This window comes from Balaenoptera musculus, chromosome 16 (assembly GCF_009873245.2).
Source record: "Balaenoptera musculus isolate JJ_BM4_2016_0621 chromosome 16, mBalMus1.pri.v3, whole genome shotgun sequence".
Lineage (NCBI taxonomy): Eukaryota > Metazoa > Chordata > Mammalia > Artiodactyla > Balaenopteridae > Balaenoptera > Balaenoptera musculus.
The window spans coordinates 13,729,046-13,741,277 of record NC_045800.1 but is presented as its reverse complement, the minus strand read 5'-3'; the positions used below and the strand labels follow the sequence as shown (position 1 = coordinate 13,741,277).

Sequence of the window (12,232 nt, the reverse complement as noted above, 5' to 3'; positions counted from 1 at the left end):
CAAAAGTCACATTTGGTACCTGGAGTCAAAAGCGCAACTTTGGGATGGGAAAGGCCAAAGCACAAGGCAACCACCATGCATTCCTCCCAAAGCCCCTGAAGGTCAGCTCTCTGGCTGGCCAGGCTGCTGGGAGCGCACCTGCCTGGTGGATCAATATTAATTTGAGACACTAGGGGGCGCGCTATCTGAGAAACTCTCAGGAACTGAACGCGCAAGGAGTGCCGCCTGCTTCCCAAGTCCTTGGGGGAAGTTCTGGCACCATCCACTTAGCGCTGGAGCCGGGCCATTCTCGGGGCACTCCCCCTCCTCCTCCTGGCGGGACCCCTAGGCTCCTCCCTCTTCCAGCAGCTCCTGTCCTGCCCACTCCTGGGAGGATGGAGGCTGCGGGGCCGCCTCAAGATAGGAGGTGCTGTTGGGAGGCCCTGAAGAAAATCTTCCCTCGCCTCTGCTTCCACTGCTCCCTGGTGACGTACGCGCTGGTGGGTGCCGCGCTCTTCTCAGCCATTGAGGGCAGCCAGGACCTGGGGGCAGATGACCCGGAGTTTGAGGAGTTCCTGGAGAAGCTCTGTGACATCTTGAAATGCAACAGAACAGGTAGGTGGCGTACCTGGGCAGGGCGGGCCTTTTCTCTCTGGGTAGAGGCAGGCCCCAGAGAGCAGAGAACTGCCTTGTAGGAAGCTGAGTCTGGGAGCCCTCTGCTTGCATCCTGCCCATTCCTGGGCAACCTTAGGCAAGTGACTTCTCTCTGGGCCTCAGTTTTCCCCTCTGTAAAATGGGGGTGGGAATAATGGACGGCCTCTCAGGGTTGATGTAAAGAACGTAGGAAAAGTGCTGAGCACCCAGTGGGTGCTCCCTTCCCTTTGCCTCAGCTCCCAGCCCCACCCAGACCGGCAGACTCTGAGGAGGATGGATTACTGGAGATTTGATGAGGTGGGGTGGGGTGGATGGGTGACCAGATCTGGAGCTGTGGGTTCCTAGGCTGGTCCTCAGAACTGCCTGCCCCACCCCATGATTCAGTTTACAAGGACTGGAATTCAAGGAACAATCCAAATTAGGCTTGGACTGCCAAGATAGTAGCCTTCCCCCTGCTCTCCTACTTCTTGTTTCAAGTGGCCTTTTTCTGTGGTCGGACTCAGGGGAGAAGGGAGGTGTTGTGAGAAGAACTTGGGTCCTGGTTTCAGTCCCAGTTGCTCTCCCAGCTTGCTGTGTGATCTGGGGCAGATTGCCCTCTCTGGGTCTCAGTCTGCCAGGGAGAAGAAGGCCCACAATCTCAGGCCCACCAATCACAGGGACCCTGTGGGAAGCAGATGAGGTAATGGACATGAAGCCTCTTGGAAGGCACAAGGCACTTTATATATGTCCTTATTGCTTTTCATTCGTATTTGTCACTTATTTCTATACTGTCCCCTAAAGCTTGAAAAGATGCATTCAACAAAGCAAGATAAAATAACAGAGAGTAAATAAAAGACAAAGGAAAAACAGACTCTAAAGTTCAAGGGAAGAACAGGGTCCCATGGTATGACAGGTCCTCAGCCAGGCTGGTAATGACCCCTCCACCCTGTGGGAGGTCCTTTCAGCGGGGGCGGACCAGAGGCTGATCACAGGTGGCAGAGTCTCCTCTCCATAGAGGGTCCTACTCCTTCTCTCTGCATCTGTGCCAGACAGACACAGCCTACTCAGTTGACCCAGGAGATGCTGTCTGCCATCAGACACTCTGAGCCATCACTGGGTCCAGACTGTCAACATGTTCAGGGCTTTCCAAACCTGGCCACGCATCAGAATCATCCAAGGAGCTGGTCTAAAATACACATTCCCAGGCTCTTCCCCAAACCCACTTAATCAGGATCTCCAGGACCGGGCTGGGAATCTTATTTTTAAAAAGTTTCCTGGGTGATTCTGATGCACAGAATGGTATAGGAAAACACAGCTGGTCCATCCGCATTTTGTACTGATTTTCACTGGAGATTAAAATGCTCAGTAAGTGCTGGTTAGTGCAGACCCTGTGCCAAGTGTTTTTCATGCACTATCTCACTTGATCCTCACACCCACCCTATGAGGTGGATATGAATTGTCCCCCTTTTACAGATCAGGAAACTGAGACACTGGGAGTTAAACAACTTGCCCAAGGTCACCCACTAGAAAATGGAACCAGGGATTCAACCCCAGGCATTTAGATTCCAAAGCCATGTCGTGCTGCCTCCCCGATGGGGAAACTGAGGCTCAGAAAGAAACCTTTTGTCCACGACTACAGGAACTAGTCAGGGTCAGAACTGGGTCTAGATTGCAGGTGTCTGGACTCCCAGGTTGGTGCCCATTCAAACGAGTGGTGACTTCCTGCTGTGCCAGGCTCTGTGACATCTTCTTACAACTGTGCCAGCTGGCAGGTGACTTCCGGGATCCCTAAAACCCACTGGCTGCCAGGCCAAAGGTACCATTTGGACACCTCCCTGAGAAACCAGGGCCCCCAGGCCTGCTTCCGCCAACTCTTCCCAGGCGTCCTCAGCCAGCTGATCCCAGTATGATCACCGCACTCCATCAGGCTTAATGACTTCCAGGAGTGGATATGGTTTGCAGTCACGCAAGAGCTTGCATTTCATAAAAGCCTTTTTCTTTCAGTTCTCAAACCCGGTGAAAGAGACAGAGCAGAAGTTAGTAGGCCCCTTTGCAAGGCTCAGAAAGTTCAGAAAGGCCACAGGGCAATTCCATGGCTGAGCTCAGGCCGGACCCCTGTGGGCCTCTCTCTTAGGTGCTCAGCACACAGGGTTACGTGACCTCCTAACCTCTGTAGGTGCTGGAGCAGTACCTAAACTGCAGAGACACTGAACAAAAGGCTCTGAGATCCTCCATTTAGTGTTGATGAGGGCCACAAGGCAGGGGGCGTGGTCCCTGGGGAAGACGCCCCTCCCCCTGGGCGGGACCTGTTTTAAAGGGTGTAACCTTCTCTCTCATGCTGGTCATCTCTTTCTGGAGTTGAGGAAGGCAGGAAGCAGGATCTCGGGAAGCTGCTGCAGAAGGTGAAGCCCCAGTGGTTTGGCGGGTCTGCAGACTGGTCCTTCCTGAGCTCACTCTTTTTCTGCTGCACATTTATCAGCACAGTGGGTAAGTCCAGGGGCGAGGGCAGGCCTGTGACAGAAAGCTGAGGGTGGGCGCAGGGGAGAGGGGGAGGAGGACCCTTGGTGGGGATGCTGAAGTGTTCAATTCGTTTAGTGCAAGAAACAGCTGTGGAGTGCCTACCCTGCGCTCAGGGAGACGGCAGTGAGCAGGGCTGCCACTGGCCCATTTGTGCGAATGAGAAAAGAATACCCTTCCTTCAGGTGGGCACGGCCCCATTCCCCGGGCAAAGGCCTCAGTGAGCGAGGTGTGGGCTGCGTTTCAGCTTCTTCTTGTCTCCCAGTGAGCGCTCTTATACAAAACACAACCTGCCGGGTACCTGCCTGCCCAGGTTCCTGGACTCAGGGGCAACCAAACGTGGTCCGTGTGATGTGCTCAGGGTATCGCGGGAGCACAGCTACCCCAGCCTTGGGGCTGGGGAGTGGGTTTCAGAGTCACCAGCATATTGATGGCAGCTGACTCCAAGGGAATGGAGGAGGGCACGACGTGGAGAGAGAGGACGGTGTGCCAGAGCAGGACCGGAAGCGCCAACAATAGGGCAGAGGAGGAAGGGGAGCTGCAGCGCTACGGAGAGCTAACAGTTGCCTGCAGGGGCCGTGCTAAGCTGCCTCCTTTAAAGCCCACAGTGAATCAGGTCAGGGAGCCCCAGCCCAGAGAGGTGATGTCAGGGGCCAAGGTCACGCAGTGAGTGGAGCTGGTGCCCACGAGAGCTGTTGACACTCCAGGTCCAGTGCTCTTTCCCCAAAGTAGGCTGCCAGCTTTGCAGGTCTGTGGCGTGCTGTGGAGACTCTGCTTACCCCTGCTCGGGGAGCCCCAGGCAGAGCCTCGCTACGCCTGGAAGCAGGGGCTGCTCAGATTCCTGTGTCCCGTTGGAGTGGATGACAGTTCCCAGAAGGGAAGGACTTGGGGAGAGGAAGGAGCTGGCCTCACCCTGTTCCCTGCACTTGCTTTATACGTGTCTCCAGCCTCCACACAGGGAAAGACTCCTGTGCAAGACACTGTCCCAGCGAAGTCCCTTCCGGAGCCCCGGGCAGAGGGGAGGGTGTGGAGGCAGAGCTGCTTCCCTACGGTGACCACTTGCACGTTTTAAGATGGGCTCTGTGGACCCTCAAAGCCACACATCCTCCTCTCTGTGGCTGCACAAAGGGTGGGCTCCTGTGTGACACCAGACATTGGAACTGGGCTGTGGAGATGGCCTTTGCTTCTTCCCTCCCCCTCCTTCCTCCCTCCCTTCCTCCCTCCCTTCCTCCCTCCCTTCCTCCCTCCCTTCCTCCCTCCCTTCCTCCCTCCCTTCCTCCCTTCCTCCCTTCCTCCCGTCCTTCCTTCCTTCTCTCCTTCCTTCCTTCCTTCCTTCCTTCACAAATACCGAACGCCTATGATTGCAACAGCAGACAGCAGCGGCTGTGCTGGCTAACGCATGTGTATTTAAGGCTCATCAGGCTCCCTTTTAAGTTCTTTGTGATGATTAGCCCATTCACACCTCGCAACAACCCTGAGGCAGCTGTTGTTGTTATTCCCACTCTCTGAGGCAAGGCAGGGCCACCGTTTTTGCAGGGGACACAGCTCATGTCTGTCTGGGTCCAGGCTGTCTGGGTCTTAACCTGGAACCCCACTGCCTCTCCCTGTACATGACTTATTCTGTGCCTGGCTGACCTAGCTGGGTGCCTCCCCGCCCTGGTGGGCCTCCAAGTCTGATGGCGGCGGGGACAATGGCCAGCTAAGCACACAGACGTGCTCAAGAGGAGAAGCTCGGGCTGTGGAAGTGGGTGAAACAGGACGGGGGAGGGTGGTCCTGATTTTCGGGGATGGGGGAGAGGCTTGTCTGAGGAAGTGACCTTTGAGTTGAAGGATCTGTGGAGATTAACCAGGCAAAGAAGGCTGAGAGAGCTTTCCAGCCAGGCAGGAGGCAAAGCTCTGGGGGCTTAGAGGCCCCTCTGAGGAAGAGACCACTGAGGCTGGCGGGCTGTGAGAAGCGGGGCTGGTCTTGCACTCAGGCACCGTGTCCCTGGGCCAGCGTTGGAGGACCTTCTAGTAACTAAGGGCCCCAGCTTCCCTCTGCGGCGCGGCAGCAGGGTGGGCCAGGTGCAGGGGCCGAGCCAGGCCTGGCAGGAGCCGCCCCTGCTGGCGGTGAGGGGGTCACAGGAGTGGAGGTGGTGGAGCTGCCCTCGGCCACGGGTCAGGGGCTCCTGGGTCAGCGTCCCCACCAGGAGTGTGACTCATTGCTCAGCCCCTGCCCATCTTGGGCAGCGAAAGGTACTGGGGCCCCATCTTCATTCAAGAGAGCATCAATTCAAGAGAATACCGATCCCCGGGGGGCCTGAGCTCACGAGGGCCGTGGCTGGGCACTCGTCCCGGGGTCCCCTCACACTCGGGGTAGAGGTGGAGCACGGTGGCCAGCTGCGGACTCTGGAGGCCAGCCACCTTGGGTCAGAGCTGTGTGACCTCCAGTGAGCAATTTAGCCCGTCTGAGCCTTGTTCCCTAATCTATAACTCCTCCCAGACCTGCCTCTGAGGGTCAGCGTGAGGATCAGCTGAGACTGACAGAACACCCAACCCAGCTGGCTTAAACTGCAAGGAAAATGTGTCACCTCCCAAGTAGGAAGTCCAGTGGGGGACAGCTCTCAGGCCGCTTGATGTGCCGCTCAGCTGTGACGTTGACTCTCAGGTTCTCTCCGTCCTGCTCAGCGGGTCACAAGATGGTCACCAAGGTCCACTTCCCGTCCGGGCATAATTGCATCTCATAGATAGAGAAAAGGCTGGCTGTCATAATCGGCAAGAAACTCTTCCTGGGAGCCTCCCACCCCCCAAGCCAGTCCCTGGCAAGGGGATTGGATTACCAGGATGACTTAGACGGATCGTATCTATCTCTAAATCAGGTGAGAGAGCAGCGGCATTCCAGGGAAAGATGGGGGAATGGCTGCTGGGTGGACGACCTGTGCCTACTGCAACACACTTTCTTAAATGGGCACATATGCCTGTGTCCAAGGGCGCCCCCACGTGGTTTCTTTCAGAACCGGTCTCATTCACCTGAATGTTGATCCAAGCAGGGACAGGTCAGGAGCAGAAAGAATAACAGTAACTTAATAGCTGCACTACTGAGCACTTACCAGCGCCAGGCGTTGTGTCAATGTGCTTTATATGCATGATTTTGTTTAATTCTCATGACAGCCCCACGAGGTAAGTGCTGTGACTGTCCCATTCAGCAGTGACTTTGGGCTCTGGGAGGGAAGTGGTTTCAAGCAGGGTAGAAGCAGGGCACAGCTGGCCTTTTCAGGGACCCCAGAGCTCCAGGGAATGCTTTGAGGAACAACAGTTACAGGGGGTCAGCAAGCGCAAGGAAGAGACTGGAAGCAAACGGGCTTGAGAGTATGGGGTTTCGTTAGGTTTTTTCTCAAGAACAAAAGGGGACTGATCTAAGGCAGCGTTTTTTAGCCTTGGCACTACTGGCATCTTGGACTAGAGGATTCTCTGTGGCGGGGACTGTCCCTTGCATTCATTGTAGGATGTTTGGAAGTATCCCTGGCCTCTACTCACCAGAGGCACCCACCTTTTCCCCTGCTGTCTTTGCCAGTTGCAACAGCCAAAAATGTCTCCAGACATTGCTAAATGTCCCTTGGGGGGCAAAATTGCCCCCTGTTGAGAACCACTGATGTAATGCAATGGTTATTAAAGCGTGGTCCCTGGACCAGTGGCGTGAGCATTACCAGAGAGAACTTGTTAGAGATACAAATTAATTTCCAGACCCCATCCTCGATCTACTGAGTCAGAAACTATGGATGTGGGACCAGTGATCTGTGTTTTAGCCAGTTCTCCAGGTGATTCTGATGCACGTGGATGTTTGAGAAGCACCCTCCTGGGGCAAGTGTTCTCAGGCCAGGCTGCACATCAGATTTACCTGGATATCTTTTACACGCCCCCATGCCTGGACCCCACACCAATCAAGTCAGACTTACTAGGGACAGACCCAGGCATCAGTATTTTTCAGAGCCCTCCAGGTGATTCTAATGGTAGTCCAGGCAATGAACCACTGACCTAATGGAAATGCATTAGCTTGGTTTATATCCCAAGAAAACGATGCTGCCACTCATGGTACAAGTCCATTAAGACATCAAGCCATCCAGTGATTACAACTGGAAGAGGATTGGAGAAGGTTCTTCGCTGCCCGTAATCAATAATGGTCCTGCTGGTAATACTGCTTCCTGCCCTGCATCTCTGGGTCACCTGAAATGCACCTGGCCTTGATGCTGCAAAAGGGACCCCTGAAAGGTATGAGGTTGGTCAATCCCCAGTCATTCCCAATTGGATCAGCCCCCTTGGATTAGGAAGTGTACGGGCTGTTAAATACTCACAGGCTAAGTGGCGTGGACTGATGGAATATCGGCATGCATTATAAGAAATAATATGATTTTCCATTATGCATTTTAGCATTCAGTAGTTGGGTAGGCAATGCATTTCCTTCATAGGGGCCTGTGCCCTCTGAGACTTACTTCCTTGACGCGTTCTCTGCAATGTGGCGTGTCTTCTGGATTGTAAGCCTATTCCACCCAGAGGCAGCCACGGTGACTTTGTTTATAATCCACTAAACCCACCTTTGCCAAGGAGAGTGTGCGTGTGGAGGGAGGTCTTCAGGCGAGGGGTGCCCACAGGCTGTGGGCTGTGCGACTCCGGGCGTGTCACCTAACTTCCCTGTTCCTTGTCCATTAAATGCAGTAACGACGGTGGTTGCCAGCATTAGGGGTTCTGCTATGCGGGGAATTCTGACTCTAAAAGGCACTTTACTCCATAAATCCTGTAAGAAGTGTGATATTCTTTTCTTTAAATAAAATAGATCTCACCCTGGGACTCCATCCTGGAGGCTGGGGGGCTTCCACTGGGGAGCCTCTCCTGACTTTCCTAGGGGCGCACGAGAGCTGGGGGCTTCCGGGCAACATCTGGAAAACGGGGTGGCTGCCTGCCCCCGGGCCCTGCTGCCGACACCCCTAAGGACTGCAAGGCCTGTGACAAGCTCAGGAGCAGGGATACTTGCTGACACCGGGGCCTAGGCTCCGGAGACCCCACGGCCAGGCCTCTCTGAGCTTCTGCCCCGCCACGAGGGGCTCCAGGCTCCCTCCTCTCTTCTCTTCCCTGCTCCGGAGAATCTCTCCTCACCCTCCACAGTCACCCTGGCTAGAGCGAGCCACTCCCTGGTGTGCCCGAGGCTGCCATGGTTTTAGCATTTAAGGGTTTACCAGAACACGAGACTTTCAGTCCTGGGCACATTGGGCCGTTGGTCATCCTCTCCAGGGCCCCCCTCTGTTCCCAACCCCCTCCCTCTCCCTGAGACCCCACCCCACCCCCATCTCCTCAGTGGTTCTGGGCTTTCACCGAAGCCTGGACAACATGCTGTCCTGAGGTCACTTCTGCAGCCTCCTCTCACTGAGGGGAGGGCTGAGCTGCTGCTGGAGACCTGCAGGAAACAGGGAAGGGAAAGAGAGGCAACAGAAACCCTGGGCACCCCCTCAGAACGTCCGGCCCTGCGGAACAGCCTCGGGTTTCTGACGGGAGGCTTAGCCAGTGCAGGCTCACTCCTGAGCCTGGTGCCCTTGGGTCCTGTTGCACAGGTGGGGAGCTGAGTTCAAGGCTTTGCTTCCCGCTCAATTAGGAGCCCCCAGAGGGCGAGACCTCTGCCCGTTCCTCATTGTATCCCAATTCCACCCATGAAAGCCTGGCATAGTGTAGGTGCTCCATAAATGCAAATCCAGGAGGGATGCCTTTGTTCTAATCTGTTGGTCTGCTCTTACACATCTTGTTACTGACCTCCATTTGTAACTGCATACTCACGAGGGTGGTTATTCGATTCATATCTGCTGTGCTCACCACTGTGTCCCATTGCATGCAGTAAGCACGCACGTGCACAAACAATATGAGTGCACAGAGAGTTCACCACCCCTGCCGTCAAATGGTACCTCATGGACGCAGTCAGGGTGGCGTGGAGTGCCCTGGGAGGGGTGCACAGCGATGGGACCTGGTGAGGGCCACAGCCCTCTTCCAGAACCCTGAGGAAGATGGGCAGCCTGATCCCGTGCGTATGCCTGGAGGGTGGAGGCTGAGGCCAGAGTTTGCACAGGAAGCTGCAGCCCTGGAGGAGGTTGGGGCTGAGCCAGCCTGGGAATTGCCTTCCAATTAATTTACATAATTAGGCTGGGTTTTTCTGTATTAGTCATCCTTTATGACACCAAAAATTAGACATAGGCATTAAATACAGAAACTTCTCCCTCTTTGTTGAAGGCAGTGAGCTTGCCCACTCCAGAAGATCCAACGACTTGCGCTGTGGGGTTCGACATCCCTCTGATCCCGCCCTCTCTAGACACGAGGGGGTGGGGGGCTGGGGTGATGGAAGGACGGGGCTCCTGAAGAGCCTGGAGGCTTCATTCTCTCTTTGCTTGACAATCCTGTTCTTGATGGTTGGAGGGTCCCACCCCCTCGGTGCTCCTGACCCAGCGGAGGGAGCTGGCTTGGGAACTGGATGGCGCTGGGGGTTTGACCCCCAACTCCACACTTTATCACACGTATGCTCTTGGCTAAGTCACTTCACTTCTCTGAGCCTCAGTTTCCCCATCTGTAATGGTGATAATACCTACCGATGAAGGCTGGTTAATACCCAACCCACGGTAAATGCTCAAAAAAAACAGCTATTAGAATGAGGACACCAACCTCCCGAGAACGACACGCTCACTGTGTGTGAGGTGCTGGTCTCTTGTAATCCTTCCAGCTGGTCAATAGACAAAGCAGGTATTGTCATCTCCCTTTTACAGATAAGACATCTGAAAATGTGAGCAGTCACGTCACTTTCTAGTAAATGGCAGAGCTGGAGTTGGAGACGAGGTGGGTAAGATTCTAGATGCTGGGGTCCTCAACATTTCACTCTGGTTTATGAACACGTCTGACCCACTGAGTCACAAATGGCTCTGAGGGCAGCCATTGTATTTTAGTCACTGTCTTGCTTTCCGCCGTCCCAAACACCGTGCTGTACACACTGTACTGCTGTACACGCCACTGGCACATAATAATTGCCTGCCTATTATATAGAAACAAACACAGAGGCCCAGACACCCCAGGAAGGACAAGGGTGGCTTCGTAAAAACCGGCGCCTTCATGGAGGATGATGGAGGTGAGGGTTGTGTTTGCAAAGCCCACATGTCCTGTCACCTGTGCTCTTCCTAGCCCTCCAGCTGAGCTGGGCCCCTCCTCCTTCAGGTGCTCAGAAATGGCAAAATGCAAGGTAGTCAGCTCCTCCCAAACACGGGGTTGTCTCCTGCCAAGGACATTGCAGGTCCAAGATCTGGACATGAGTCGTCCCTCATCCTAAAGAGAACCTGGGTTTCCCCTCCTGCTCCCCCAGCAAAGCAGACCTAGTGTCAGACAAGTGGATGAATGTTTTAAGATGAATATTTTTAAACATGTTGTGTAAGATGTCATATGCCAGGGAAAGGAAATGGCAGAAGGTCTCTTTAAAGCTTTTTTTTTTTTTTAAAAGGAACCATTTTGAGATATGTCAGAGCACACTGTTCTTTTTTTTTTTTTAATATTATTTATTTGTGGCTGTGTTGGGTCTTCGTTTCTGTGCGAGGGCTTTCTCTAGTTGTGGCAAGCGGGGGCCACTCTTCATCGCGGGCCTGTCACTATCGCGGCCTCTCTTGTTGCGGAGCACAGGCTGCAGACACGCAGGCTCAGCAGTTGTGGCTCACGGGCCCAGTTGCTCCGCGGCATGTGGCATCTTCCCAGACCAGGGCTCAAACCCGTGTGCCCTGCATTGGCAGGCAGATTCTCAACCACTACGCCACCAGGGAAGCCCCTCTTTAAAGCTTTTTGAGCAGGGGAGGGGGAAGAGCAGCCGGCAGTCCCGGGCTCTGCCCTCTTTTTCAGGTTGCGGCAACACCTACCCTGTCACCAGGCTCGGCGAGTACCTGTGCATGCTCTGTGCTCTCTTGGGCATCCCCATGATGTTCCTGGTCCTCACAGACACAGGCGACATCCTGGCAGCCATCTTAGCCATGTCCTACAACCAATTCCAAAACTCCCTTTCCTCCCCCCTCCCCTTCCCAAGTGGCTCTCCGGACCCCCCTGCGAAAGAAGACCTGACACCAATCCCGTAGACGAAGCCATTCCGAGGATTGCCATCAACGACCCAGAGCTCCCGGGCCCCAAACCTGCCCCCTCAATCCCAAGCAGCAACATGGAGCTGTTCGAGAGACTTCTAGCACAAAAGAAAGGGAACACACTGCAGGTGCCCCCTCAGGCCATGGAGAGGGAGCTCTTCGCGTCCTGAGCTGGTGTCCGGGAGACTCTCGTACCCCATCATCAACAACCTGGATGAGGCGGGGCTGCAGGTGGAGAGGCTGGACATCCTCCTCCCCATCATCGCCCTCGTGGTCTTCGCCTACGTTTCCTGTGCAGCTGCCATCCTCCCCATCTGGGAGAAGCAGCTGAACTTCGAAAATGCCTTCTATTTCTGCTTTGTCACACTGACCACTATTGGGTTTGGGGACATTGTTTTAGAACACCCTCACTTCTTCTTGTTCTTCTCCATTTATATCATCTTTGGGATGGAGATTGTGTGCATGGCTTTCAAGTTGGTGCAAAACAGGCTGATTCATATCTACAAAAATGTCATGCTGTTCTTTGCAAATGGGAAGTGTTACAATCCTTTTAAAAAGTGAAGTCTCCATCGACTCTCGTGTGATGATGCCGGCCCAGCTGGCTGTCTTGTCTTTTGGGACAGTGTAGTTAGAGCTGGTGGCTCTGCAGTCTGTCACCTGAGGCCTCAGAGTGACACCCTGCATGACAGCTGATTTCAGTCTCGAGGCCCTGCAGAAATGTGGCCAATGCCCTTCCTATCGGGACATTAGACAAAAACTGTCACCATCCTCCAAAGTTCAATTAATTGCCCTGTCTTCATTTTTCAAGAGCCCCACCTAATGTAGATGAAACCACCTTACAGATGTCACTGGATTTCTTGCAACATGAGAAAAAATTTACCTTTTGGTTTTGCAATTTGTACTTTCAGCTAAATTAAAATCTTCCTGAGCTGCTCCCCTTTTACCCTTGATGAAACAGAGCTAGTCTGAGCCACCTCTTTTCT

At 54.2% G+C, this 12,232-nt stretch overlaps 1 protein-coding gene across 1 annotated transcript; it reads left to right on the top strand.

Annotated features, from left to right (window-relative positions):
• The first annotated feature begins 374 nt into the window (after window positions 1-374).
• On the top strand, window positions 375-11,810 carry KCNK18 (potassium two pore domain channel subfamily K member 18). Its single transcript, XM_036827956.1, is given in 5 exon segments — window positions 375-594; window positions 2,971-3,099; window positions 11,017-11,160; window positions 11,163-11,401; window positions 11,403-11,810. Coding segments are annotated over 5 exon segments (1,140 nt in total).
• The last annotated feature ends 422 nt before the right edge of the window (window positions 11,811-12,232 follow it).